Below are 27,786 nucleotides of genomic sequence, written 5' to 3' on the forward strand. Positions count from 1 at the left end.
CTCTACTGAGTTTTCTCAATGGTTTCTTTAGTTTTTGCAATTTCAGCAGTGCTAAGTCAAAGCCTTCTTGGCTTGCCTCCATTAAAGTTTTGAGGTGTGTGTTCAAGAAAGCCCAACTAACATCAACAATAGATTTATCCTCAAAGGCTTCATAATCCCTCTCCCACTGCTCAATTTTGGTAATTAGCTCTTCCTTTTCGGTCAAAGTAGCATCATAAGAAGCTTGTAAGGTAGCGAGTGACCTCTCTAAAAACTGAACTTTGTCAGAAAAAACACGAAGATCTTTTTGAGTTTGGGTGAGCGTTTGAACAAGCTCCCCGGCGTAAACTTCCTTTTGGTTCAACAGTTCTTTCAAACCTCTAATTTCCTCAGTGGCTTTGGAAAGTTGCTCGGCAAATGAAGACTCGAAGAGGACTTTATCCTTGCCCACTTGATTGGAAGAGGCCTTTTCAACCGCCAACTATGCTGCCATTATCTTCACTTGTTGCTCCAAGGTACACTTCTCCTCATCTAAAATTTCTTTCCAAGCTCAAGGCCATCAAACTGTTCCTTCCAGTTTTCCACTTCGATGCGATAGTCGTTCATTAATTGCTCAGTATGGACGATCCTCTTCATCAGCTCCGTGCCAATTAGGTTGATCTACACGAGAAAAAGGAAAGTGTGACTATCAAATATAGATGAAAAGAAAGTCACATGCAAAATGAAAATCTAAGGCTTATACCTTTAAAGATGAATGTACAATCTCATTCATCCACGTTAAAGAGTTGTGACTTTCCAATTTGGATTTCTCAACTGGGCCAATCAACAGTTTTAGCCACACATCGGCTTGGTCAGATTTCTTCATAATATTACCATCCTCAGCGACTTCGATGGTAACTTTTTTCATTACCCTACAATTACTGGAAGAACCAACTTCAACATCAGAAGTTGTATCAGTAGGGACAATTGAGGGGGTCAAAACAACCATGGGAGGAGCAGTAGCAGTAGCAACAGGTGCGGGGAACTGATGATCAATTGGAACAGATACTGGAAATTAGGCAAGAGGCGTTTCCTCAGAAATAAAGCCAAAATCTTCATTATCAAACCCATGAGAAAAAAGCTGTTCTGTAGAGTCACGGGGTGCGACATACATCTCTTCATCGGAGCTCATCAAAGTGGAACTTTCAGGCTCATGCATGGGAACTGAACTTGGAGGAGGAGTGACTTCATCATCTGAAATAACACGTCTCCTAGCTCGAAACCTACGAACTAACGAGCCCTCTACTTGATCCTCTTCACCCTCGGAACCGAGTGCCTTATCATCTTTTCTTTTTGATGAGGAACTCAAAATCATCTCTTGAGGCATAGATAGAGAAAGTCTTAAAGCAGCGATAGATGCGGCGCTAACACCCCGAATGGGAAACCCTAACAAAGAAAAAGTTAGAAAACTTTCAAGTGAATATGAAAGCAAGGTAGAAAATTAAAAGGAAAGATACCATGAGTCTTCACTTTCCAACCAAACCTATTAGAAAGGTACTTCTAAGACCTTCCTTCTATAGTAGCAACAGTTAATGATTTTCCTACCCAACTACAGAAGTTTGGAATCTCCTCAACAACTTCCATAGTTGCTGAAAAAAGGAAAAATATACAGTCACGAAATTGTAAGTTCTTGTTTCTTCAATAAAAAAAGAAGAAGAAGGAGGTTTAAGAAAAAAAACTTACATGCAAAGTTCCATTTTTCTGGAAAAGGCATATTCTCATCACCCACTAAACCTTTTGTGGGAGCAGCAATGAAACGGGCATACCAACCACGATCCTTGTCATCTTCAGGGCTAACCAAAACCCTTTTACTCCTGGCCACGAGAGTAAATATCCCAGAACGAAACCACTTGAGGGAATATAGATGAATCAAGTGATAAAAGGTAAAGGGTAAAACAACCAAATTTGACAAGTATCTTAAGCATGCCACGACTCTCTATACAATAGGACCAATATGTCCTAAGCAAACATTAAAGAAATGGAAAAATTCTATAATGACTGGATCAATAATTGGTCTGAATCCTAATGTAAAGGGAGATGTATAAACAAAGGAATAACCAGCTTTATATGAGGTGATCCTTTGATTTGTATTAGGGACTAAAATTGGAAAATCAAATTTCCAATGGCATTCACTTCGCACAAGAGAAATCAAACCCTCAGTAATTTGGGAAGGGTAAACATCAGCACGATCATGGGAAGTCATATATGTAACATGATTTCTAATCGATTCTCGATCAGTAGAGAAGGAGAGTTCAACGGGGACAATCTCATAAATATTGGGTTCTCGAAAAGATTCGCTTGAATCCCTACTTCTAGCAGAAGATCTATAAAAAGAAAAAGCCCTAGTTCTAGAGGACGAAGGGGTAGTAACACTAGGTTAAGAAGAAGAACCATGAATAGATATAGACCCTAAACTACGTAATATGCCACTTCTTCTACTTCTAATAGGAGCAGATGAACGGGGAAGTTCATCTACTATAACTACTCTACGAGGATCGGGATTTGGAAAAGACATGGTTGTATAAGAAAATAATACGACCTGATGAACAAGAAATATTATGAAAGAATAATATTGTAGATTAAAGGTTTTCATGAAAGCAAAGGTATAATGAGGTATTTATACAAAGAAGCAACCGTCATACGAAGGGGTTCACGATGGAAACTTCATAATGAAAATGGTCACTTCGTGACTGATGCAGCTGTAGAAAAGCCCTAAAAACTGCTAAGGAGTTGCAGATCCAATCAATGTATACCACGTGTCACAAACATTAAATGGAAGTGACATACGACACGTTGGTTCTGAAGAAGACATAATGATACATGAAAAACGGCAGCAAAAAATTCCTTCCATAAATATGATCCACTTCCCACATATTCAATTTGTCACGACCCCAAGTACCTAGTCGTGATGATACCTATCACATTACTAGGCAAGCCAACCCAAATCCATTAACTACAACAAATTCCTTTTATAAAACCATTTTTCTAACACAGGTTTGAAGCCTCAATTTTTCATAAGAAGTGCATAAAACAGCCAAAAGGTGCAGAAATCAATACAATGTTAAACCAACACAGCCCAACCATCTGGTGTCACAAGTCTAGAGCCTCTAACATATACAAATCTGACTGTTTGATATAAAACAAGTATAAAATGCGGAAAAACAAGGATAGAGGAAGAAAGTAGGGTTGCAGACGCCATACAGCTACCTTGCAGTCTCCGGCAAACTCTGATAATGCTGAGGACCCTCACTCTGCCGCTCGGACACCTGGATCTGCACACACGGTGTAGGGAGTAACGTGAGTATGCCAACTCAGTAAGTAACTAAAGTAAATAAGGTCTGAAAGTAGTGACGAGCAGTTAAAATCATATAAAGGAGTAAACAACAGAATAACAGATCAACCTCCACAGTTTAAAAACCAGTCTCGTCATAAAATCTTCAGTTTCAATTGGAATACTTGAAATCATTTGCTTAGTAATTCTTTTTCAACAGAGGCTTTATTTTAAAAGAAGAGTGAACTCAGTGAAAATATCATAAATGGGCCCCTCGGTCAAGGTATCACTCAGAATATGGCCTCTCGGGAAGCCTCTCAATCACTCGTGACTCAGCTCTGGCCACTCAGTACTCACACTCAGCACTCGGGCTCATTATTATCTCATAATAGTAATAATCATAGTAACCACTACGGTGTGCAACCCGATCCATAGTTTATAGTCGACTACGCTCACTGTGGGTGTACACACTCCGGAGGGGCTCCTACAACCCATACGTCATATCGCTGCAGCGCGCAGCCCGATCCAATATATATATCGCTGCTGCGTGCAACTCGATCCATATAAGTATCGCTGCGGCATGCAGCCCGATCCATAATTCATACATATATAAATATCCTCACCATTAGGTTCTCAACTTCTCTCAGTCATGAACCTCACAGCCTCTCGGGTACAACAGTAGAAATTAGGGAACTCAGTCCAAACAATCCTCACATTTAAGAAGTAGAGTGATAAAACCAATTTTGAACAATAAACAAGTAAAACATGACTGAGGATATACTTTCAAACAAGTAAAGTGAGGAAAAAACGGTAAAAATGCCCCTAAGGGTCTCAACAGGTCGGCACAAGGCCCCAAACATGGCATACAACCCATAATATGGTATAATAACTAAAGTACGGAATATCATAAGTTTTCAAATAAAATACGCGGCTTAATAGTCGCTACAGGACGGACCACATCACAATCCTTACCGGTGCACGCCTACACGCTTGTCACCTAGCATGTGCGTCACCGCATTTATCAAAACAAATTCAAATACCTGGGTTTTGTACCCTCAGTTCCAGATTTACAATGGTTACTTACCTCAAACCGGTGAAAATACTACTTCGCGATGCCTTTTCCCCTGGAATCGCCCTCCACTCGCGTCGAATCTATCCAAAATCAGAATCACGACATCAAAATATGCTAAGGGAATGAAGCCCAAGCGATAATAATCGAAAAATACCAAAAATCTCGAAAGTGGCCAAACCCGTCCCCCGGGACCACGTCTCAAAACTCGATAAAAATTACATCAACGGAATCTTTATCCTTCCACGAGTCCATACATACCAAGAACACTGAAATCAGAGTCCAAATGACCCCTCAAATTTCCATTTAAAGTCTCTTAATCTCAAGCCCTAATCCCCAATTTTTCTTCCTTAATCTCCACTAATACCATGATTAAACAATGAAAAAATGATCATAAACCCAAATAATGAAGCTTAGGGAACTTACCCGACTGATTCCCTTGAAATCACTACCCTAGCTCGCTTCCCGTCTTCAAAAATGGAGAACTTAGCAATATTTCGCGAAGGAAACAATATATACCTTCTGGCCCAGGGATTCCGCACCTGCGGCCCAGATACCACTTCTGTGGTACCGCATTTGCGGTCAATGAGCCACTTATGCGTCTTTCACTTAAAAGTCCAAAATCACATTTGCAACCAAGTAGCCGCACCTGCACTATCGAAGGTGCGTTCAGCCCACCGTATCTGCGGTTCCTGCCCTTCTCCTCCTTGACCGCTTCTGCGGTCCTTTTCCCACACCTGCGCCATCGCAGATGCGGCTCCTCAGCCTTTTCTACGACTCCAGCCTTCCCAGGACCTTTCTGCTTCTGCGCCCCTCTTCTTCGCATCTGCGGTCCCCACTCCGCAGGTGCGGAAACACCAGAAGCAGAAAATCTGCAGCTTCATCAAACTTCCAAACTCTCCGTCAACCATCCGAAATCACCCCGAAGCCCCCGAGACCTCAACCAAAAGCAAAAACATGTCCCAAAACCTTATTCAAACTTATACTAATCTTCAAAACACCTCAAAACAACACCGAATCGATCAAAACACATCGGATTCAAGCCTAAGTTTTTAAAATCTTCTAAATTATGCTTTTGATAGAAAACCCAACCAAACCACGTCCGAATGAACTAAATTTTTACACACACATCCCAAATGATACAACAGAACTACTACAACTCTCAGAATTCCATTCTGTCCCCTATATCAAAATCTCACCTATCAACCGGAAATCGCCAAAAATCCAATTTCGCCAATTCAAGCCTAAATCTACTCCGGACCTCCAAAACTCATTTCGATCATGCTCCTAAGTCCCAAATCACCTCCTGAAGTTAACCGAACCATCACAACTCACATCCGAGCCCTCTAACACATAAGTCAACATCCGGTTGACTTTTCCAACTTAAGCTTCCTCAAAAGAGACTAAATGTCTCAAACCTTACCAAATCCTTTCTGAACCCGAACTAATCAACCCGATCACATATAGAACTAATAGACAAAGCAATAAGAAGCAGAAATGGGGAAAACAGAGTGGTAACTCATGAGATGACTGGCCGGGTCGTCACACAATTGCTGAATAATTGGTAAATGGGGGGACTATCTGTATTGGTAAAAGTAAATATGACACGAGGATTTATATAAGTAGCTGATGTGGCAAGACACGTGGATCATTAAGAAAGCGACAACTGGAGAGATGCATTAAAAGAGGCATGAGTCGTAATAGGTACGAGCAAATCACCCACGAGATAAAAAAGTAAGGTCGCTCGAGTCTGAATTGCTATATGAAGAGACACCGGCATAATAAATCAAGACAGTATAGAAGGAAGATTCATGAATCACCAATTAATGTGCATGAATTATCATAGACATTACAGAATCTTCCTAAACAGTTACGATCGCCAATTATAACGTTTCATTAATATCATTAATATTCATAATGATTCAGTCTTAAAAGGGAAGCGACGTTGTACTTATAGATTCCTATATAAGAGAAGGGAATTTCACTTGTAAAGACACGTTCTGATTATTATTGGAATATAATTATTTTTTTTTTGCTTTCTATTGATTACTTTGCTATTTCATTTCCTTTCTTATCACTGAGAAAATATAGAATTTTTTGATTATCAGTAGCCCGAGTACTTCTAAAAATAAGCTTTGACAGACGTACACAATTTTTGGTTAAACAATAACAATTCCTTTTTATAACTTATAAATAAAGTATAAAACTACTGATATTTAATTAATAGTATGTTTTTAACTTGTATCAACGAAGAGATAGCTTAATCCAACCAAGCTATAATTTATGCTCCAGCTACAGGTCTGCGCATATTCATAAGGACTTTGTAGACAAAGTATAATCTTCTTAAAGAAAACACACGTAAAAAATTTAGATACCAGTATGACTGAATAACGTCTATCTTATAATTAATGGTTATTAACTAAATTTGTTTAGATTTGGGGAATATCAATAGATTAAATAAATTCACACCAACATGTACTACTACTTACCACATGGTGTTTAATCAAAAAAATAGTTTTTGTGGTCAAAGCAAATAAAAAAGTAATTAAAATTTCTAATAACCAATTTTACTTCACTTTCCAAATATAATAGAATAACAATAACAAAAAATAAAATTGAGAGAATAAGGAGATAGAAATCTTATGGATGATTGCCGCTTTCTTCTAATAGGAAAGAACAATATCCTCCAATGGCAGAGAATAATAAGAATATTAACAATTGATAGTAGCACTTTATAGTATTTTCGATGGGGATACAAGATATAGAAAAAGAATTTATATAATGGTACAATTTGTAACCGCTTGCTCTATTTAGTTCATGCTCATTACTAGTATTTATTACATTAAGGCGAAATACATAAAACATCCCTTTAAATTGTCTTCAACGATCAACTGAACACCTCAACCGAACTATTTTTCATTTTAACACTTCAAGTGGCTATTAAGCAGGTCAAATAAACACCCGAGTACATCAGACCATATATGTGAATTGCACTTGCCGATGACATGTCAAATGGACCAATCAAAAAATGACAGGTGTAAAGTTAGATCGACGATAAAGATCCGACAACATTCCATCTTTCTAGCAACAAATTCTTTTCGGAAAATGGCATGCCATTGATGTCTGAATATGACGATAAAGAAGAGCAGAAGAAGAAACTCTATTTTTTTAACGAGAGAGTAAGAAGATCCAGTTGGGTTAAAAATTTCCGGAAGCCTCCATTTTTTCCGTCGAAATTGATTCTGTTCATTGAGTAATTTTTAAATATGTAAATCTTTTTTATAAAAGAACAAATATTAAATACATTGACTACCAAAATGCCACATTACTTAGAGGAGGGGAGGGGAAGGGGAGGGGGAAGGGGAAGGGGAAGGGGAGAGGATTGAATGGGGAAGGAGATTTTACTATTTAGGAAGAAGGAAAATTTTGCCTTTTTACAACACCATACTGAAAAAGGAGTAATACGAATGGTGTTGTTCAACCGTGTGACCCATCACTAATATTCCAATTTCTTTCTTGGCTTTTGCTATTCCCCGCTAGATTGAGATTCGGAGCAGGTGAAAGAGAAGAATGAGTTTGGTATAAAAAATTTGTTGTTTTGATGTGATGATATATTTGGTTATTTTGTTCTTTTGTAACGGAGGCAAAGGTGATTTAGGGTAGAGAAGAGTGTTGAATGGTGGATGAGAGAATTGGAGGAGAAGTAGGTGTGAAAATTAGGTGGAGTCCATATTATTTTAGTAAAAAAAAAAAACCTAATTTTAGGTAGGCAACTCGCGTCCCATAGAGTGCATTTCACGCAATGGGGGCTGACATGGTCGGGTGTTTAGTTGATCTTCTTTTGTGAATAAATAAAGTGTCTAGCTGAAAATGGCCTCAGTTGAGGTGTTCAGTTGATCGTTGAGGACAACTTAAAGGAGCGCTTTATGTATTTCGCCTTACATTAATTACTCGTTACATGAGTGATTTGTAACGGTTGAAGTAATAATAGTTAATCATGCACAATCAGGGATTCAAGTGATTTCTTTTCATATTCGTAGCTATTAATGATCTTTTCATTTTTGTGGTTTCCAATGACCTTAATTAGTAGCCTCGTACCTATTTTTTCTTATTTAGCTAATAGACACGATATTTCCGTAGATGATCCTATGGGTATTACTCATATCTTTTGTGCACATCATTCTTCTTCATTGCTTTGATTTTCATGTCATATGTCATCATAATATTGGTCTACGTGATGAGTTTATTTTCACCCATACATATGGTAAGACCGTAAGAAAAAGGGAAATACGTTTTTTTTGAGCGAAAACAGGAAACTTATATCATAGCTAGACAGGGTTGAAAATATTACAATCATAATTAGCGTCACTTAGGACACATTTGTTACCATAGCTTACTAGACTATTACAAGCATCATTACTTAAGTTTTTGACAAAAACTACTTCATCCATTTGGTTCCTTCTTAAGCTTGATTCCACAAAAGGAGGCGGTTGAACACAAAGCTTTCTCTTAGTTAGTTGAGCCTCATTTTGTTTTGCCATCTGATGTGCTACTTCATTCCCCTGCCTGAAGTTGTGCCTGAGGATCACGTCCTTCATCTGGTGCATTAACGATCTGCATGCAATTACAATATCATTAAACATGTAGTTTCCTTCATTTATACATTATATTACCTGTATGCAGTCTGTTTCTATTTCGAGGGGAAATAGATTCCATTCCTGTGCAGTTGTGAGTCCTTCAAGGAGAGTTAGACGTTCTGATTCTAGTGCTCCATTTGTATAAGTGGCTTTTGTGAAGCCTAGTATCCAACTACTATTTGTGCTTCTGAATACTCCTCCCAGGCCACTTGGTTGGTTTTTGTTATAGCTAGCATCAATATTAAACTTGTACCAACCCTTAGGGGGTTTATGCCATTTTACATGTATAGATCTCTTCTTTAAAGGGTTGTTTGTATTTTCTGTTAGGAGCTTGTATTCAAGGGTTCTATGCATTATAAAATTTATGTTAATAATGTTGGAGGTATTATTTCAGTTATTATTATTTCTGTTAATCCAGGTATTCCAAAGGATGAAGCGGAAGAGGATGTTTCAGTCTAATAATTTGTTACTTAGTTTAATGTTTAAATCTCTGACTTGTAGCAGCCAGTGGATATCATTTGTTTTATATCTTATTTTCCAACCCACACTGTCCCAAAAAAACTTACAAGCCTTACATTTGAATAAATGTGGAATAGTGATTCCTCTTCCGTTTTACAAATTAGGCACATAGGATCAATGTTTATGGAGATGTGGGTTAGATAGGCTCTACAAGGAAGTCTATTATGAAAGCATTGCCACATGAAAAATTTAATTTTGTTTGGAAAATTCTATTTCCATATCCAATCAAAGTCTATGCTGTTAGGTTTTGATGGCTCGATTAAACTATAGCACGATTTGGTGGTGAAGATACCTTTGTTTGTTTTTGACCAGATGGGGATATCCCATTTTGGCCCATTTTTTTCGAATCCTAACCTTAGATATATGGTGGTTTCAGTATCCGGGAGGGCTATTGAAAGAGTATTGAAGTTCCAATTTTTACCATCATGAAGATCTCTTAGTCTTAAGTTTCGATCTTTAATTAATAGAGGTCCCTCAATTTGGCTACGTAAGTTTTTTGCCTCAGGTATCCAGTTTGTGTTCCAAACATCCATATTGGTGCCTAAATGAGGTGACCAGGTAATACCTTTGTTACACACACTCCACCCCTTTAAAATGCTTTGCCATATAAAAGAGTGATTTTTGATAGCTTTACTGAAGCCATACGTGTTAGTAATTATGTTTACCCAAGGAGTCGTAGCGTTTGAGAGTAGTCTCCATGCTAAACTTAATAACAAACTGATATTAAGTTTTTGCATCTTTAATACCTAGTCCTCCATTAGATTTAGGTTGGCAAATTGTAGACCACTTTATTAGGTGTAATCTTTTCTTTTCAGTCGTAGTACCCCAAATAAAGTCTCTTTGAATTTTGTCTATATTTTTTAGGATTTTTGTGGGGAGGAGTGTGTATTGCATATAATGGTTTGGGACTGTATTGAGACAAGCATTTGCTAGGGTCATTCTGCTAGCTATGTTTACAAACCTAGTCTTCCAATTTGCCAATCTGGCTCTCATTTTATCAAGGATAAACACGTAGTCCCTAGGACGAGGGTTTTTGGTTAGGATTGGAAAACCCAGGTAGGTTCTAAAGGCATTACTTTATTTAAGACTTAGGGTGGAGGCAATGTCCTTAGTGATGTTTGGTTGGCAATTATTAGAGAAGATAATTTTTGACTTAGTGGTATTTACATTTTGCCCTGAAAGATTGTAGAATAATCCTAGACCTATTTAAATTTCTTGGTAGGATGAATTGTTTGCTTTAGCCATAAAGGTTAGGTCATCTGCAACAAAAAAGGTGAGAGAATAGAGGGCTTTTCCTGCCTACTTGAATTGGATTCCAATTTCGGACATCCACTTGATAGTTAATATAGCTAGTGAACATTTCCATGCAAAGAATAAAAATGTAAGGAGATATGGGGTCGCCTTATCTAATGCCCCTACTAGGTTAAAAAAACTTTGTGATTGACCCATTTACTAGAACCCCTATTGAGCTAGTGATAATGCAGCTCATTAAAAGATTAGTAACTTTTGGTGGGAATTTGAAATATCTAAGGGTTCAGTATATAAAGGACCATTCTAGGCGATCGAAGGCTTTTTCGAGATCGATTTTTAAAATCATCTGGCCCTGTTTGCCTTTTAGTTTTTTAAAATTGGAGATTAATTCTTGAATAATAATCGCATTGTCAGACGCTCTTCTATGATTCATAAAGCTTGTTTGAGAAGGACTAATAATATGTTCTAAGAAGGCTTAAGCGATTTGCAAGAATTTTTGTAATAATTTTGTAGATTGTATTACATAAGTTAATAGGCCTAAAATATTTGACATTATTAGCATTCTGAAACTTAGGTATTAGGCAGAGATAGGTTTTGTTGATGTCACTAGGGATACTTGAGTGTCAAAAACTTTGTGACAAAAAATTTTCACTGATTGGCCAATGCTATGCCAATATTTTTGAAAAAAAAGGGTGTAAACCGTCTGGTCCCAGGGCCTTAAAAGGTTTAAAGGAGAATATAGCTCTATTTATTTCAGTATCCATTAAAGGGTTATCAAGAGCACCTAGGTTATAATCATAATGACTGGGGGTGATTTTTTAATGTCAAACCAATTGGTGCTAGTATGAGAGGTAGTGAAAGCATTCCTAAAGTAATTGCTAATATGGGCTGTGATTTTGCGATGGTCATTTAGCCAGTTTTACTGTACAGAATTGTGTGCGAAGAAATCAAGAAATACATGCTACTATAGAGGTACTTCCTATTCGCCAATCCTGGCTTTCTCTTCTATATATGCTAGCATTGATAAGAATGAAAGGAATAATATGTGGGAAAATTTAAAAAGCATTTATAACTCTTATAAGGGACCTTGGATGGTAGGGGGGGGGGAGGGACCTAAATGATATAATGGGTACGAATGAAAAAATTGGGGGTATACCGGTTAACAACAATAGAAGTAATTTCCTTTGTTCAAAAATTAATAACTGTAACCTAATGGATATCGGCTATAAGGGTTGTAAGTATACCTGGGCGAATCATAGAAAGTTAAATAGATGACTAATAATGGAAAGACTAGATAAAATCTTAGCAAATGAGCAATGGCTTGATATGTTCCCTAACTGCTTGATTATTCACCTCCCTAAAACGTATTCCGACCATAATCCCTTGCTGGTGGAATTAATCCCTAAAAGTACATTAGATTATAAACAACCCTTTAGATAGGAAACGTTTTGGTGTAGGCACCCGGATTTTTAAAATATAGTAAAAAGACATTGGGAAGGCAATGATTATTGCAAGGCTAGTGAAAGTTTTGTGACAAACATTAAAACCTGGAAGAAAAATACGTTTGGGAACCTTAATGCCAAAAAAAAAAAAATCTTGCTAGACTTCAAGGAATTTAAAATTCAGTAAATTACACAAATAATTTATTTTTACAACAATTAGAGACTAACCTGAAAAATGATTATAATGATATCCTTAGGATGGAGGAAGATTACTGTCGAAACTGAGGGCTAGAGTATTATGGTTAAATGAAGGGGACGCTAACTGTGCTATCTTCGTGCTGTGATCTCCAAATGGTAAGAATATTCATGGAATAGAATATAACTTTAAATATACCTGTACTTGCTTTGATCCCAAGAGGAATTTAGATAGGCATTTCACCTACAAAACAGTGCATTCATTGCGTAAAGTGTGGTTTTTCATATTGATTATTACATCCGTTTTAATTACTGAGACATAGTTTAATTGTGCACGTATTTAAAAAAAAAAACTGAAACTTTTAATTTTAAACATACCGTGAATTTCTTTGGTTAGAAAAGCATATGCTTAAATGTAAACTAAAAATATTAAAATCAAAATATTTTTAAATTAAAAAGTATTTCATTCTTTTTAAAACTGTCTAATAAAAAAATTAGGTCACACGAGTGTTAGATTTAATTTTACCAAAATATCAAACATAGTTAAAATTGAAGATGACCAAGATAGTTTTAACGTTTAACCGATCAAGGATCACAACCATATTACTCCGGGAGAAAGAGGGATAACTTATATTCCATCTCCTTCAATTTAAATGATACACTTTCCTTATTAGTTCGTTCCGAAAAGAATGACACATTTCTAAAATTGAAAATAATTTAAATTTAAACTCTTTATTTTATTCATTATACCCTTAATGAGAAGCTTTTATAACTATACAAATGTCATAGTCCTACAAAGCTTTTACCTTAAACATTTAAGACCACAAGTTTCAAAAGTCTTTTTTTTCTTCTTAAACTCCATGTATTGGGAAAAATTGAGTTTACATATTAAAGTGATTGGAAGATGATGTGTCATGATACGTAGACTGGTTAAAGAGTTATGATTAGTAAAGAGGCACGAGTTGCAACAGATACGAGCAGAGGCATAAGAGGAGGCACGAGCGGATACTCAAAAGATTCAACGCCGGTACCTATTTAAGTCCAAGAATTAAGGAGAATGAATCTGACAGCACAAGAGAGTACAAATACAGTATTTAATGAGCATTAAATACTAAAAATGTTAGAGAATCTTTATTAAAATACAATGATTATATAATGTAGCATTTAATATCTTTAATTGTCTATAATGGCTTTACTATGACAAAGGCAAAACGCATATTTCTAAGATAGCTATAAAGGGAAAGAATGGGTCAATTGTAAACACACAGAAATACAAACTGAATACATTGATTTTATTTTGTTATCTTATTGTTGGCATAAATTACTTTCCTTTATTCATTCTTTGATTATCAGTAACCCGAGTTCTTCTAAATTAAGGCTTTAACCGAAATTCTACTTTTTGGTTAAACAAATTGGTTCCGTTACCGGAAATCTGATAATCTATTCTTTTTTAGTTTAACTTTCCTTGTTGCATCAACCATGTCGAACAATAATGACAACATTCAAGGAAACCAAGAAAACCAACAACTTCAGGGAAATTTACAGGATAATCACACCCCGGTCCCTTCTCCACAAAGCTCTCCTCAGCGGTCTCGAGAAGGCACTCCTGATGGATCTCATGCAAATGGATACACTCAATTTGAAAATGTTGAAGCTATCGATGAAGCTTTGCAAAAACTAATTGCTGAACAAGTCAATAAATCTCTTGAGGCTTTTGCTAGCCAGTTACCAGCTGCACCACCCACACCCACTCCAAATAACAACACTTTGGAGAACCCTCGCTCTGGGCTTGTTAATTTAGGTAGTGGTGGAACCCCCAACGAATGACAAGAGGGAGTACCAGGTAACTTAGTCAATTATGATTTACAAAATTTAGTCCTAACATTGCAGAAACAGCTTAAGGAGCAAAGTGACCGCATAGAGCAAATACCCGGGGTGTCGCCCATAATCAAAGGGATAGATATGGATAAATATTTGCAATAACCCTGGAAGCCAAGTGCTGCTCCCCTTCCAGTTCCAAGAAATTCAAAATGCCCGATATTCCAAAATACGATGGAATAACTGATCCACGAGACCACGTGACTGCATTCACAACATGCATAAAAGGCAACGACTTGACCAAACAGGAGATCGAATCAGTATTGGTCAAGAAATTCGGTGAAACACTCACTAAGGGTGCATTAACATGATATTCTCTTTTACCCGAAAATTCTATAAATTCTTTTGCTGAGCTTGCAGATTCTTTCATCAAAGCACACTTGGGAGATCAAAAAGTCGAAAAAAGAATGGAAGATATTTTCAAAATCAAGCAAGGGGACTCAGGATTGCTTAGAGAGTTCGTGGATAGATTCCAACGTGAAAGAATGACATTACCGCATGTACTGACAATTGGGCAGCTATAGCCTTCACAAGTAATTTGAATGAAAAAAGCTCAAAAGCTACGAGGCGACTCAAGGAAAGTCTTCATGAATTCCCAGCTACAACATGGAATGATGTTTACAACAGGTATAGCACGAAGCTGAGGATAGAGGAAGATATTATCTCACGGTCTCAAAAAGAAGAAAAGGTAAGTTCGAGACGGGCGAAAATCGAAAAAAGGTCCGGTAAAAATAGGTACGAACCATACATGGGACCAGCGGGAAAAGACTCACGGTCAAAACAAGACAATCAAAGGTACGATCACAGGTCGAGGAATAGAGAGTCGGGCTCGTCATCAAGATTTGGGAATGATCGAAACACGCGTGAGTCACAAGATGATGATAGAAACTTGAAGGCGAGGTTTGGTGGTTATAATTTCAATGTGAGCACTTCCGAGCTCGTAGCTGTTTTAAGAAGCATGGGTGAAAAGGTACGATGGCCAAAAGAGATGAGATCGATTCCAAACAGGCGCAATCCTGATCATTGGTGTGAATTTCACAACGATCATGGGTATAAAATATTACAACCCATATCCACACGCGTTAGTGCATACCATATATTAGTTAACATAAATCCAAGAAGGAATTACCTTTGAGATGATAAGAAGTTAATCCTATTGGTCTTAAGTGATACACGGGTGTATAAGGGTGATTAACAAGTATTAGAAGTTAAACGAATCAAGGATGTTGTAACTCGTATTTTCAGGTAAACCTAGAGGTTCTTAATACACTCAAGAGGTCATGTATTAAAGTATTTGAATCATATAATATCTGTATCATAAGTCTTGAAGTCAAACGAGTTATGAAGCAAAAGTTGACAAACGTTGTCGCAACTTAGGTTCATAATTTTACTTAAATATTAGGTCAAATGTTTATAAGCTTTTCTCCCAGTTTACAAGGAATTACGGGGTGATCTACCTGCCAAATTAAAGATTTATGAGTCTAGTTTTTAACGCATTAAACCGTTTGTCAATACGATCTCGAAGTATAGAGATATTTGTATTTTCACAAGTCTGTGCAGATTGGTAGGTGACAAGTAGGTGCATCACCTACTTGCCAAAATGAGAGGACAAAAGTAAAAGTCCCAAAGTCGTCCAAGAGAGGAATTTTAAGGGATTATAAAATCAGTTATTTCACGCTTATTTCAGCCCTTCAAAACCAAATTAAACCCCTACAACTCCTCCCCAAAAATCCCACACAAACCCTAATCGATTTTCCCTCTCTTTCAAGTTCTAATTGAAGATAAAACCTAGAGTTTGAAGAACCAAGGGAAGGGCTGAGTTATCCAACAAGTAAGGTAAGTTACTTCCCTCTTTCATACATTTTTTCTGCTATGAATTCATGGTAATTCGTTCTATACATGTAAGAACTCACGAGACGGTGATCGGAAGCCGTGAGTTCGAGTTATTCACTTGTAGGGGACTGTTTTGTGTTGCTGTTGGGCTGCGTGGTTTACTACTATTTTGTGGAGTTTTGGAGGTGGAAGGGGATGGAGAAACACCATATATATGTAGGGTTATGGGCTGATAGTTCTTCGTAACATTTCCGGGTCATTTGACATGACTACGGTGGCCGTCGTATGTATAAAGTGATTAGGTTGTGCGTGGACTGTTTTGGGAGGCTCAATATGATTATTGTTGATGTTGTTTGGGAATTTTGGTGATTTTTTTGAATTGTGTGAAGTTATATATATAGGGGAGGTGCTGTCCGTTTCATCGTAAAATAGGTTGTGGTCGATACATAATAGTTATGACGCTTAAATGATAACGATAGTATCGTTTCTCTTATTGTAGACTAAGGAGTTGTGACAATTGCAAAGCTTGAGATTGGGGTAGTATATACAAGGTATGTGAGGCTATCCTTTTCTTTCTTTTGCACGACTCCGATTGTACATAATGTAATGAACGAGCTTCCAAAGATACTCCACTCTTAGAAGCTAGTAGTACTTACATTGTTTTCCCTCTTATGGAACGATTGATGTTAATGTTGCTTCTCTTATTCTTATGTTATCAATGTTGTTGGTACTTCCTGATTCTTATAAGGTTCATAGTGAAGAGTTAGTCCTAATAACGTGTACAGAGGATACCGACCTTACGTCACTCCGAAAGGTTTAGAATGTGATTCCATGAGTCGAGCATGCATTATATATATGTATCTATTTTACTCTACCGAGCCGCGCTATAGTGGGCTGGGTACGGCACCTATTGTGCAACCACTGATCAGTTGGGTTTTACCGAGCTTTACGTGGCCGTGTACGATACTACCGAGCCTTTTGATGGCCGGGTACATTTTTTTTACCAAGCCTATTACGGCTGGGTACGATATGATGATGATGATGCCCACATAGGCGTATGATTTAAAAGTTTCTGTAGTTATATATATGTATCATGCATTTCATGTCAGTAGCCCTCAGAGGTACTCAGATGTTACAGGTTGTATATTCTCTATCCCTGCTTACATTACTGTTCGTATTTATGGTTCCCTGCCTTACATACTCAGTACTGTATTTGTACTGACGTCCTTTTGTTTGTGGACGCTGTATGTCATGCCGCAGGCCCTGATAGACAGGCAGGTGCAGGTCCCCCACCACAGTAGGTTGTCTAGTTTAGCAGTGATTGGCGAGATCCCTTCTCCGGACTTGCCGTGGTCTTGATATGCATTTTGTTATAGACATTATGGGTATGTCGGGGCCCTGTTCCGGCTATGTTGCAGCACTTATGTTCATTTAGAGGCTCATAGACAGGTGTCGACTCATGTAAAGTTTGGTATGCCTTGTCGGCTGGTTTTTGTTGTATAGTCTTTTATGGTAGCGTGGTAGCTCGTACCTTATATGTAGTTTCTTGATTGTCTGGTCATCCCATGTTATGTATGTTCATGCCATCATATTTTATTATTGGTTGTCCATGATCCATGTCTACCATTTATATTGATCTCGTCAACCCTAAAAGATAATAAAGAAGGTTAGATAAAATGTACGTTGGTGCTCGACAAGTATGGTCGAGTGCTAGTCATGGCCTTCCAGTTTGGGTCGTGGCATAAAATGGCAGACTGTAGGTTTTTACAAAGTGAAGTTGATCATTTATTAAAACAGGGTTATCTCACCGAATTATTCAGTGAGAAAGGTACGCAAGCATACATGAAGAATAGGCAGGAGCACCCTAAACCAACTTCTCCCAAAAGGACCGATAACGTTATAAGTGGAGGTGAAGACATCAATGGTGTGACGTACACAACAACCAATAAAATTTCCCAAGTCAAAATTACCCAAGGGAAGCGGGTGCGACATGTCTTAGAAGAAGAAAGCATTACGTTTGATGATGCAAATGCGGATGGCATATTATCTCCTCATAGCGATGCACTGGTAATATCTCTACTTGTACATGATACTAATGTAAAACGAGTTTTAATTGATCCAGGTAGTTCCGTGAACATTATTCTGTTAAGAGTATTACGTGAGATGCAAGCTGAAGATAAATTAATACCAAAGGCGCATACTCTATCTAGATTCGACAATTCCAGTTTCGTGATGAAAGGAGAGGTAATACTTACTACATTCGCAGAAGGAGTTGTCAAAGATACAAAGTTTCAAGTAGTAGATATGGAGATGGCTTACAATATGATCCTTGGGAGACCATGGATCCACGAGATGGATGCCGTTCCGTCAACCTTGCATCAAGTTATTAAATTTCCATCACCATAGGGAATATGTCAAATCCATGGGGACCAACGTACATCCAGGAGCATCAACTCTGTAGCGGATTCAAGTACGAGAAACGAAGAAAAATAGCAATCACAGAATCCAGTTGAGGGTACCACAACACAAACCTCAACTGAACAAGGGCGAACCGATGTGGACTCAAGGCCAGATACCATTCAAGAACTAGAGGAAAACAAAAATATCAAGACAACAATTGGAGAACTAGAGGCTATGGTGTTATTTGTACAATGGCCTGATAGGAAAGTTTACGTAGGGGCCAATCTAAGCCAAGACATGAAAGGTAAGTTGATTGAATTTTTGAAAACTAACATGAATTGTTTTGCTTGGTCCCACTCTGATATGACAGGAATACCATCGGAGGTAATGACTCACAAATTAAATGAAGACTCATCATATCCTCCTCTCAAACAAAAGAAGAGAAATCAAGGAACTTTCAAAAATCAGGTGATTCAAGATGAGGTTCAAAAATTACTAAAGATTGGGTCTATTCGTGAGGTAAAGTATCCTAATTGGTTAGCCAATACTGTTGTGGTACCGAAGAAGAATGGTAAGTGGCGAGTTTGTGTAGATTACATAGACCTTAACAAAGCCTGTCCTAAAGATTCTTTTCCACTACCGCATATAGATCAACTAATTGATGCTACTGTAGGACATGAATTATTAAGTTTTTTAGATGCGTATTCAGGATACAATCAGATAAAAATAGATCTGATAGATGAAGAAAAAACTTCCTTTATAACTGACAAGGGGACTTACTGTTATAAAGTAATGCCTTTTGATCTCAAAAATGCTGGTGCAACATATCAAAAACTAGTGACTAAAATGTTTCAAAAACATTTGGGGAAAACTATGGAAGTCTATATAGATGACATGCTCGTCAAAACTCAAAATTCAGGGGATCATATATCACACTTGTCTGATGCTTTTCAGATTTTGTGAAAATTTAATATGAAATTAAATCCTGAGAAGTGTGCATTCGGTGTTGCATCAGGCGTGGTATTGAAGTGAATCCCACACAGATTAAGGCCATTGAAGAAATCTCTGACGTAATTACAATTAAAAAAGAAGTGCATAGGTTGGCAGGAAGAATTGAAGCCTTGGGAAGATTCATTTCTAAATCCTCAGAAAAGTGCTTTAAATTCTTTTCAGCTCTTAAAAAGCAAGATCATTTCGAATGGAATGAGGAATGTCAATAGGCACTCAAAAATTTGAAGACATACTTATCAAATCCGCCACTGCTCGCAAAACCAAAGGTTGGAGAAAGATTGCTCATCTACTTTTCCGTCTCAGAAGTAGCGGTAAGTGCTTTTTAGTCCGAGAGGACCAAGGTAAACAATCTATGATCTATTATGTCAGCAAATCTTTATTAGATGCGGAGACGCGATATCCTCAATTAGAAAAGCTTGCACTTGCATTATTCATGACATCTAGAAAATTAAGGCCTTATTTTTAATGTCATCCTATTACTGTAGTAGCTGCTTATCCATTACACAATATATTATACAAGCATGAGTTGTCAGGTAGGTTAGCCAAGTGGGCTATAGAATTAAGCGAATATGATATCACATACCAACTTAGAACTGCTATAAAATCTCAAGTGTTAGCTGATTTCGTGGCTGATTTTAGTCAAGGGGTGCAATTAGAAGCAGAAAAAGAATTGCAGGTGCTCAACGGAGCTAACCCAGGAATTTAAACCTTATTTGCTGATGGTTCATCTAACATAAAAGGTGCAGCCTTAGGGATCGTTTTGGTACCACCTACGGGTGAAACCATTCGACAAGCCATTAAAAGTCATTCTATAACTAATAATGAGGCAGAGTATGAGGCAGTGATTTCAGGTTTAGAACTGGCCCGAGAACTTAGCATTAATCAGATTGTAATCAAGAGCGATTCACATCTCGTGGTTAACCAAATGCTGGGGACTTATACCTCCAGGGAAGCATGAATGCAACAGTATTTAGAGAAGGTACGAGATCTAATCAGGCAATTCCAAACCTGGAAGGTGTTACACCCCGCAATATTACGTCAATATTACGTCCTGCAGTATTAAGTTGCGACAATGTTCTACCCAACAGTATTACGTTACGAAAATGTTACGCTTTGCAGTAATAAGTTACAATGATGTTGCACCCCGTAGTATTGTACGTTGAATTTGTCGTAAGGTAATTGACATCAGTCCAAGGAAAATATTATTTGGAGATTATAAGGATTATGTTATTTCACAAGTGATGAATAAATTCGTGAAGATGGAAGGGGAAGCAAGTCAAAGAATGAATTTTCGTCGAAGTTTGCCGATTTGGGATAAAATACGGGTCAAATAATAATACCCGATAAATATAAACTAGTACCATGCGAGGTACCATATGACCACGGTAGTATAATATATAAAGTATATATGTAATATTTTGAAAATAAATAGAATTTTAAGTAATTTTTAAACTATGCGAGTAATTGATTAATTACCGGGTAACATAATATTATCCGATTAACTAATAAGTGGATAAAATTATCAAAATCACACCCCCAAGAAACGTGGTAGCTTCCCCCCTTAAGGTGACTCACTATACACCTTTACACGTGGCCACCTAAGATCAATTTATGACATTATATGAATCTGATTTTCAATTAGAATCAGAAACACTTTGTTTTCAACATTTTCAAAACCATTTGAACCAAAAAGAGTTCAAAACAAAGTCTCTTTCCAAGACTTCAAGAAGCAGAAACGTTTTCTTCCTAACAATTCAATCCAAGAAACATTGGAACAAAAGTAGAATAAATTCTTTCATCAGTCCAAAAATGTGAAAGCAGAATAAATTTCTTCCCTATTTCAAAAAAACATATTCGTTCAAATAATTCCGGGAGCAGGTATGTTAAGGCTATCCCTTCTTTCTTTTGGCATGATCCATACGATACGAACGAAACGTGCAAATGCACAAATTCCATGAATGACTCTAGTCATAGAAGAATTAGATATATCTGTAAGCACGTGATTTTTGACCCTCCCTGAGGATTTTCACACCTTTTTAGCATAAATATGTAATTGGGTCTAATATAGCCATTTTAACTATTTTTACTTTATTTCGTTGCAAAAAAGAAAAAAAATTCAAAAAAAATATATATGTAAATTTTAGTTTATGTATCTCTCATAAACATGAAAAATACAAAAATTGCACTTTATTTTTGTACTTTATATAATTTCGAAAATTACAAAAAAAATAAAAAAATAAAATATAGTTCTATTAAGGTTTTATAGTCATTTTAACTTTGAAAAATACAAAAATATTACCTCATATTTTATCTTAATATTTAAAACGAAAATTACAAAAAAAATAGTTTCATTAATATTTTGTAGCTATTTTAAATCTTGAAAAATATTTAAAAAGATATAGTTTTGTTTAAATACTAGTCTTATTTTTGGTAGTTATTTTGCTTACATAGGACTAGTTAAGCAACGTGTTCCTATTTCTCGGGTCCGGGCAAAAGAATAATATTCGGGTTCAAACTACCCGGTTTTAGGCCTAATTTTCGGACCTAACCCATAATAAACCGTGTCCAGGACACGTGGGGAACCCCACCACGCGTGGGGGACATATGCCTTGAACCCCACCACGCGTGGGCTCATTTTTCTGGGCAAACCCATGCTAAATACACGGACAAAAGCATTTTGAAAGGGGGTGACTTTGAAAATTTTGGCAAGGAATACTATTCATCTTCTTCTTTGAGAAGAAGAAGACGAAACCCTACGGTCCCACGACCAAACCATCACCCTCCTCCTCCCAAACTCCATTCCCCACTTCCCCCTCGCCGGAACATAACCATCGTCGTCAACCCGTCAGCAGCCCTTACCCCGTCGTAACTAAAACCAGTCGCGACAGTGACGACCATCGCCTTCCTCCTCCTTGAATCCGCCATTGTTGCCGTTGCGAGCTCCGCCATCGTCGACCACTGACCACCAAGCTTACAACGAACCTCCATCAACAAACCTTCAGCTCCCATCACCACCATCACCCTCGTTCCCACCGTGAAACCACCATAAACAAACCCTACTCACTCCGTCAACAACCTCACGTCCAAACCCACCTGCTCGTCGACCACCTGCTCCAACAGACCACCCTACTCCTCTCACCTTCACCATCATCACTACCCAGCTCCTCGACCTCACGTCCCAAACCAACAAACCACCAGCAACAACCCTACCCAAAAAAAACCAGTCGCGACCAGCTCCCCCATCGACTCCCTCACGTCGAAACACCATCACCCTACTGTCCAAACCACCATAATCCAGCCCTCGACCACTGCCCCGACGACCACTGCTGTTCGTCGTCCCCATGTCCAGCGACGCCTCCGGCCATTAAACACTGCCCGTTGATCCCACAGTCGTCGACCAAACAGTCCGTCAGTGAGGTCGAGTTGAAGTCGAGTTCCAGTCCAAAGTCCAAAAGTTGAGTCGAGGTCCGGTTCGTCGAGTTTGTTTCGGGGTTTTCGTTGTTGTTCCTTGTTCAGTGAATTCCCGCTTGAGTCCCGTCGGGATCGTGTTTGTCGCCCTGAGTTTGCCGTGGTTCAAAGGTTAGTAGACCTCAAGTATTAGATAAGAAAATGTTACGTCAAATGTTCGAAAATGCAATATAGAAATTGGTATGATAATTTTCTGCTTATGTTTTCATTGTATGCATTTTTGCTCATTTTGCGTTATATGATTCTTGTTTATTTGATGTCATTTAATTAAGTTTGACTAGTTGTTCTATGACACAAGTTTGACGTTAATTTGTTCGGGGTCCTTTGCTTAGTTCATTCGGACAAAACTAGCATTACTTGTTGTTATTACTTCCAAAACACTCATTTTGCTAGATTCCTTTTATTAAATTTGTAACGAGTTATGAGATTTCAGTTGTAAATAGGCTATAAGGTTTAGTATTGTTAAAGGCATAAAAATGGCATCCCTTTAAAAATATAAAAATAAAAATAAATAATAATAAAAAAAAATAAGTAAAATGAGACGAGCCTCGCCAAATAAAAGGGACAAATTGCGGGGCCCTCTAAATGTATATATTAAATACTTAGATTCCGGGACGGGCCGTTTAGCAAATTTCACGGCCCTACCCAAAAATAATAATGCGCTAGTTGCTTTAGGCGCGCCTTTAATAACGTTATCTCCCTAAACTCGGGTGCACATTTATGTGACCCAAATCCAAATCTCAACGAAATCGAAATGTGTCTCTAATCACGGGTATATTGATTATGGCGTGGCCCGAGATGCATTTCCACGACGTTGTAAATTCCTTTTAATAATAAATGAGATGAGCCTCGTCGAATAAAAATACAAATTGCGGGGCCCTCAGTAAATACTGGTTTTAAAATTACTTAGAATTCAGGAGGTCCGTTTAGCGAATTTCACGGCCTTCCCAAAATAATAACACGCTAGTCTCTTTAGGCGCGTGTTTAATAATCTACTTTCTTAAACTTGGGTGTGCATTACATGCGACCCGAATCCAAATCTCAAAACATCAAATAAAATACGTTCCGGATTGTGGGCGCATTTCATGTGACACAGTCCAAAGACATATTTTAAGCGATGTTCACATTTTTTAAAAATAATAATAACAAAGTGGTAAAAAGTTAAAATTGGCACATTGGTTCGTAATTATATTTAAAATCAGATAAATAAGCCGAATATAACAGTTGAGCGACCGTGCTAGAACCACGGAACTCAGGAATGCCTAACACCTTCTCCCGGGTTAACAGAATTCCTTATCCGGATTTCTGGTACGCAGACTATAATATAGAGTCATTCTTTTCCTCGATTCGGGATTAAAATTGGTGACTTGGGACACCCTAAATCTCCCAAGTGGCGACTCTGAAATAAATAAACAAATCCCGTTTCGATTGTCCTTTAATTGGAAAAAACTCCCCTGCGCCCCGCGGGCGCGGAAAAAGGAGGTGTGACAGCTCTGGCGACTCCACTGGGGATTGATCCAGAACCACTGGTTCAGGGTTAGAAATTCGAGCTTAGATAAATTGTTATATTTGGCTTTATCTGATTTTTTACATGTTTTGAGCCTAATGTGCTAAATGTTGCTTTTACCGCTTTGATATTATGTGAACTGTATATAAACTGTGCCGAAACCCATATCCTTTCTGAGTCTTCTAAATCATGAAGAAGGGTGTACTTCGTACGACTTCTTTTCTGTATAGTGTCAAATCCCAATTTAGAACGAGGTTCGGATAAGTTGCTAAGCCGGTGAAGCTTCTGTATTCCCGGTACGCTGCCCCCCCTCGGCTCGAGCTGTCCGCTCGGGTAAGCCAGGTCTAGAACAAACACCCAGGTTCTGAACCTAGTATAACAAAGCCACATGCCGGATCCCTAGTAGGAACGTTTATTTGCATCATGTGCATTTGACTTAGGGGACTCAACACAGGGGTTGGGTCCGTCTAGGACAAGCAACCTGAAAATAATAGACCAGCTTTTGGCATCCTATGTGCTACATGTTGTATTTAGTCAAGGGCGAATGGGTCATTTGGTCATTTCCAGCATGGTGTTATTTTAATCAAAGCATGGGGAACATTTGTGGAATCCAAGGAGCCTTGGAATTCCCTATGTCCCCCACGTTTCATTTTTGGGAAAAGCACCTAGGGAACATTTGTGGAATCCAAGAAGTCTTGGAATTCTCTATGTCCCCCACGCTTCATTTTTTGGGAAAAAGCACATGGGGAACATTTGTGGAATCCAAGAAGTCTTGGAATTCCCTATGTCCCCCACGCTTCATATTTTGGGAAACGCGCATGAGAAACATTTGCGGAATCCAAGATGTCTTGGCAATCCTTATGTCTCCCATGCCACATTTTTGAAAAATAATAATAATAATAATAATTATAAAAAATAAAAATATATATATATATATATATATATATATATATATATATATATATATATATATATATATATATATATATGAAAACAAGGCATGAAAATTCAAAAGATTTTGTATGTTGTCATCATTTTCCGCAAATTAGAAAATCGTGAAAAGATGAGGAAATGGCAGTGCAGAGATATAACTACTTATTTTTAGAAAGAAAAAAAACCAATGTCCAAGTAGTATCGAAACTCTGCCGAAATTTTGAGAAAAATGAAAAGAAATGTCTTATTGGTTTGTTATATTAAAAGCAAAGGAAAAATAGAGAAAATAAATCATCATTGTTCTGTCTTGTTTTTTTCCAGAAAATATAGAAAAGAAAATAGTTTTTTGCCATTAAATGGAAATGAAAAAGAGTCTGGTTTTTAAAATGTTTTATTTTTATTTGTCTATGAAAATGCCAAAACAAAAAAAAAAGAGTCGGACGTTGAACGTGATTCTATTATTTGTTCCAAAATAAATATATATATAATCGAAAAAAAAACTCGAAAAAAAAATTCAAAAGAAAATTCAAAAAATATATTTTTTTAAAAAAAGCATTTCTCTTATTAAAGGTAAAAATTCCAAAAAAAGAACATTTTTCTTTTTCTTTAGAATAAGAAAAACAAATGAAAAAAAGAAGGAATGTTTTATGTTTTACGTTAGTTGCTTTGTTTGTTATGAATGAAAAATAATAGTTTGTTTGTTTGCTATATATATATATATATATATATAAAAAGAGAATAGAAAATGGAAAAGGGCCTTCTCGAAAATAGTTTATTTGCCCGAACTACGCGGGTTTGATTCTCACCGGATGTGAGATACGTAGGCAACCCTCATCGGGTCCAACCCCCTTTTTGCTAAAAAGCCAAAAACAAATAATAATGAAAAAAAAAACATGTCAAGTTTTTATTCATAAATAAGTCGGGTGATGTCCAACTTCCCCTTTTACAAAAAAAAAAAATAGCAAAAATATATATGTCAAATTTCATAAAGAAGTCGGGTGACGCTGTCTTATCAAGACATAGCCGAATGTTCCCGAAAGGGACGCCGGAAGGCTGACTTTGCATAAACAGCCACTTTTGGGTCATTTTTAAGATTTGGTCCAGTTGACCCACACAGCCTTAAAAATCTTCGTCCCCGAGACGTTGAAGGGCCGTGTTTGCAATATTGAGTTTCCTAATTTGAAAAACGATGAAAAGAGTCATAAATAAGCCAGGTGATTCTGCATTGTCATAAATAGCCGAATGTTCCCGAAAGGGACGCCGGAAGGCTGACTTTGCATAAACAACCACCTTTGGGTCATGATTAGGATTGTTGGTCCAGTTGACCCACACAGCCTTAAAAAGCTTCGTCCCCGAGACGTCGAAAGGCCGTGTTTGCAATACAAGGTTTTTATCATAATTTGAAAAAAAAACAAAGAGTCAACGGTCAGGTGAATACCGTTTGAATTTTGTCATAATAAGCCGAGCCAGCTTCGGCCGCGTCTTAAACCGTTCTTGCCGAAATAGCCTTAGAGTATCTTTCAGTTGTCAAAAGGTTATTTTCGTAAAAGAATGGACAAGTTTGTAAAGTGTCAAAATAATCCTCCCCGGCCTCAAAATTCATGTGAGAGTTGGAAAGGGCCACGTTTGCAAAAACAACCATTTGGTTAAAATTAGCAAATGGAAGAAGGAAGTTGGCCATTTGTTTTTGAAGTTTGTAAACCTTTTGATTAAAATAGGCGGGTTGTTTGATTTTCAAGTTGGTAGGTCATCTTTAAACCTTTGAAACCCAGTTTGTTTTAATATGAAAAGTGAAAAGAAAAAATGTTCATTATTGTTTATCTTTTATTGGTCCGAACTACGCAAGGTCTGATTCATGCGGGGTCATGATACGTAGGCAATCTCCATAAGATTCGACCACCACTAAAATGAAAAAAAAGAAAATAAAAAAAAGAAAATAAAATAAATATATAATAATAAATAAATAAAAGAGAGTGTGGAAGATTTTCAGGGGGCACAATTGCCTAACTGCTTGGGTACATTTTTGATATATGATTGTCTGTCCAATGCCCTAACACTAACGTGATGACTTCCCTTTGATGTGTCCATATATAGAGAGTGGTTGGTTGTGGTAACTCCTCCCTGCAAAGCAAAATCAAAGGACAATGGCTCAGAACCGCAGAACCGAGTGGGTCGGTACTGATGACCGACAACAATTGGTCGAACGGAACAACGGGTTGGTAGAAGAAGTGAAAATGCCGAGACAGCATGTGGCAGACATGTATCAGGCATGGATAACAGGAAGAGCACCACCCCCTCCACCGCCAAGTCTCTTGAACTCGGTCAATTCCCAAGCACCCAACACCGTAATGGAA

The 27,786-nt window shown here is 37.5% G+C and overlaps 1 protein-coding gene across 1 annotated transcript; it reads right to left on the reverse strand.

Moving 5' to 3' along the window:
- Positions 1-8,912: 8,912 nt before the first annotated feature.
- On the reverse strand, positions 8,913-9,349 carry LOC104242461 (uncharacterized). Its single transcript, XM_009797513.1, has 2 exons — positions 9,032-9,349; positions 8,913-8,972 (listed from the first exon to the last, which is right to left on the reverse strand). Exons 1-2 carry the CDS (start codon positions 9,347-9,349, stop codon positions 8,913-8,915), a joined length of 378 nt encoding a protein of 125 aa, XP_009795815.1.
- Positions 9,350-27,786: the final 18,437 nt, after the last annotated feature.

The sequence above is a fragment of the Nicotiana sylvestris genome, chromosome 10, assembly GCF_000393655.2.
Source record: "Nicotiana sylvestris chromosome 10, ASM39365v2, whole genome shotgun sequence".
Lineage (NCBI taxonomy): Eukaryota > Viridiplantae > Streptophyta > Magnoliopsida > Solanales > Solanaceae > Nicotiana > Nicotiana sylvestris.

What these genes read in the sequence shown, in the direction of transcription:
- LOC104242461 (XM_009797513.1), bottom strand. Translation starts at nt 9,349, where the DNA reads ATGCATAGAACCCTTGAATACAAGCTCCTAACAGAAAATACAAACAAC. An exon ending in TAGAAACAGACTGCATACAG is followed by an intron (nt 8,973 to 9,031) that starts GTAATATAATGT and finishes AATTGCATGCAG; the next exon opens with ATCGTTAATGCACCAGATGA.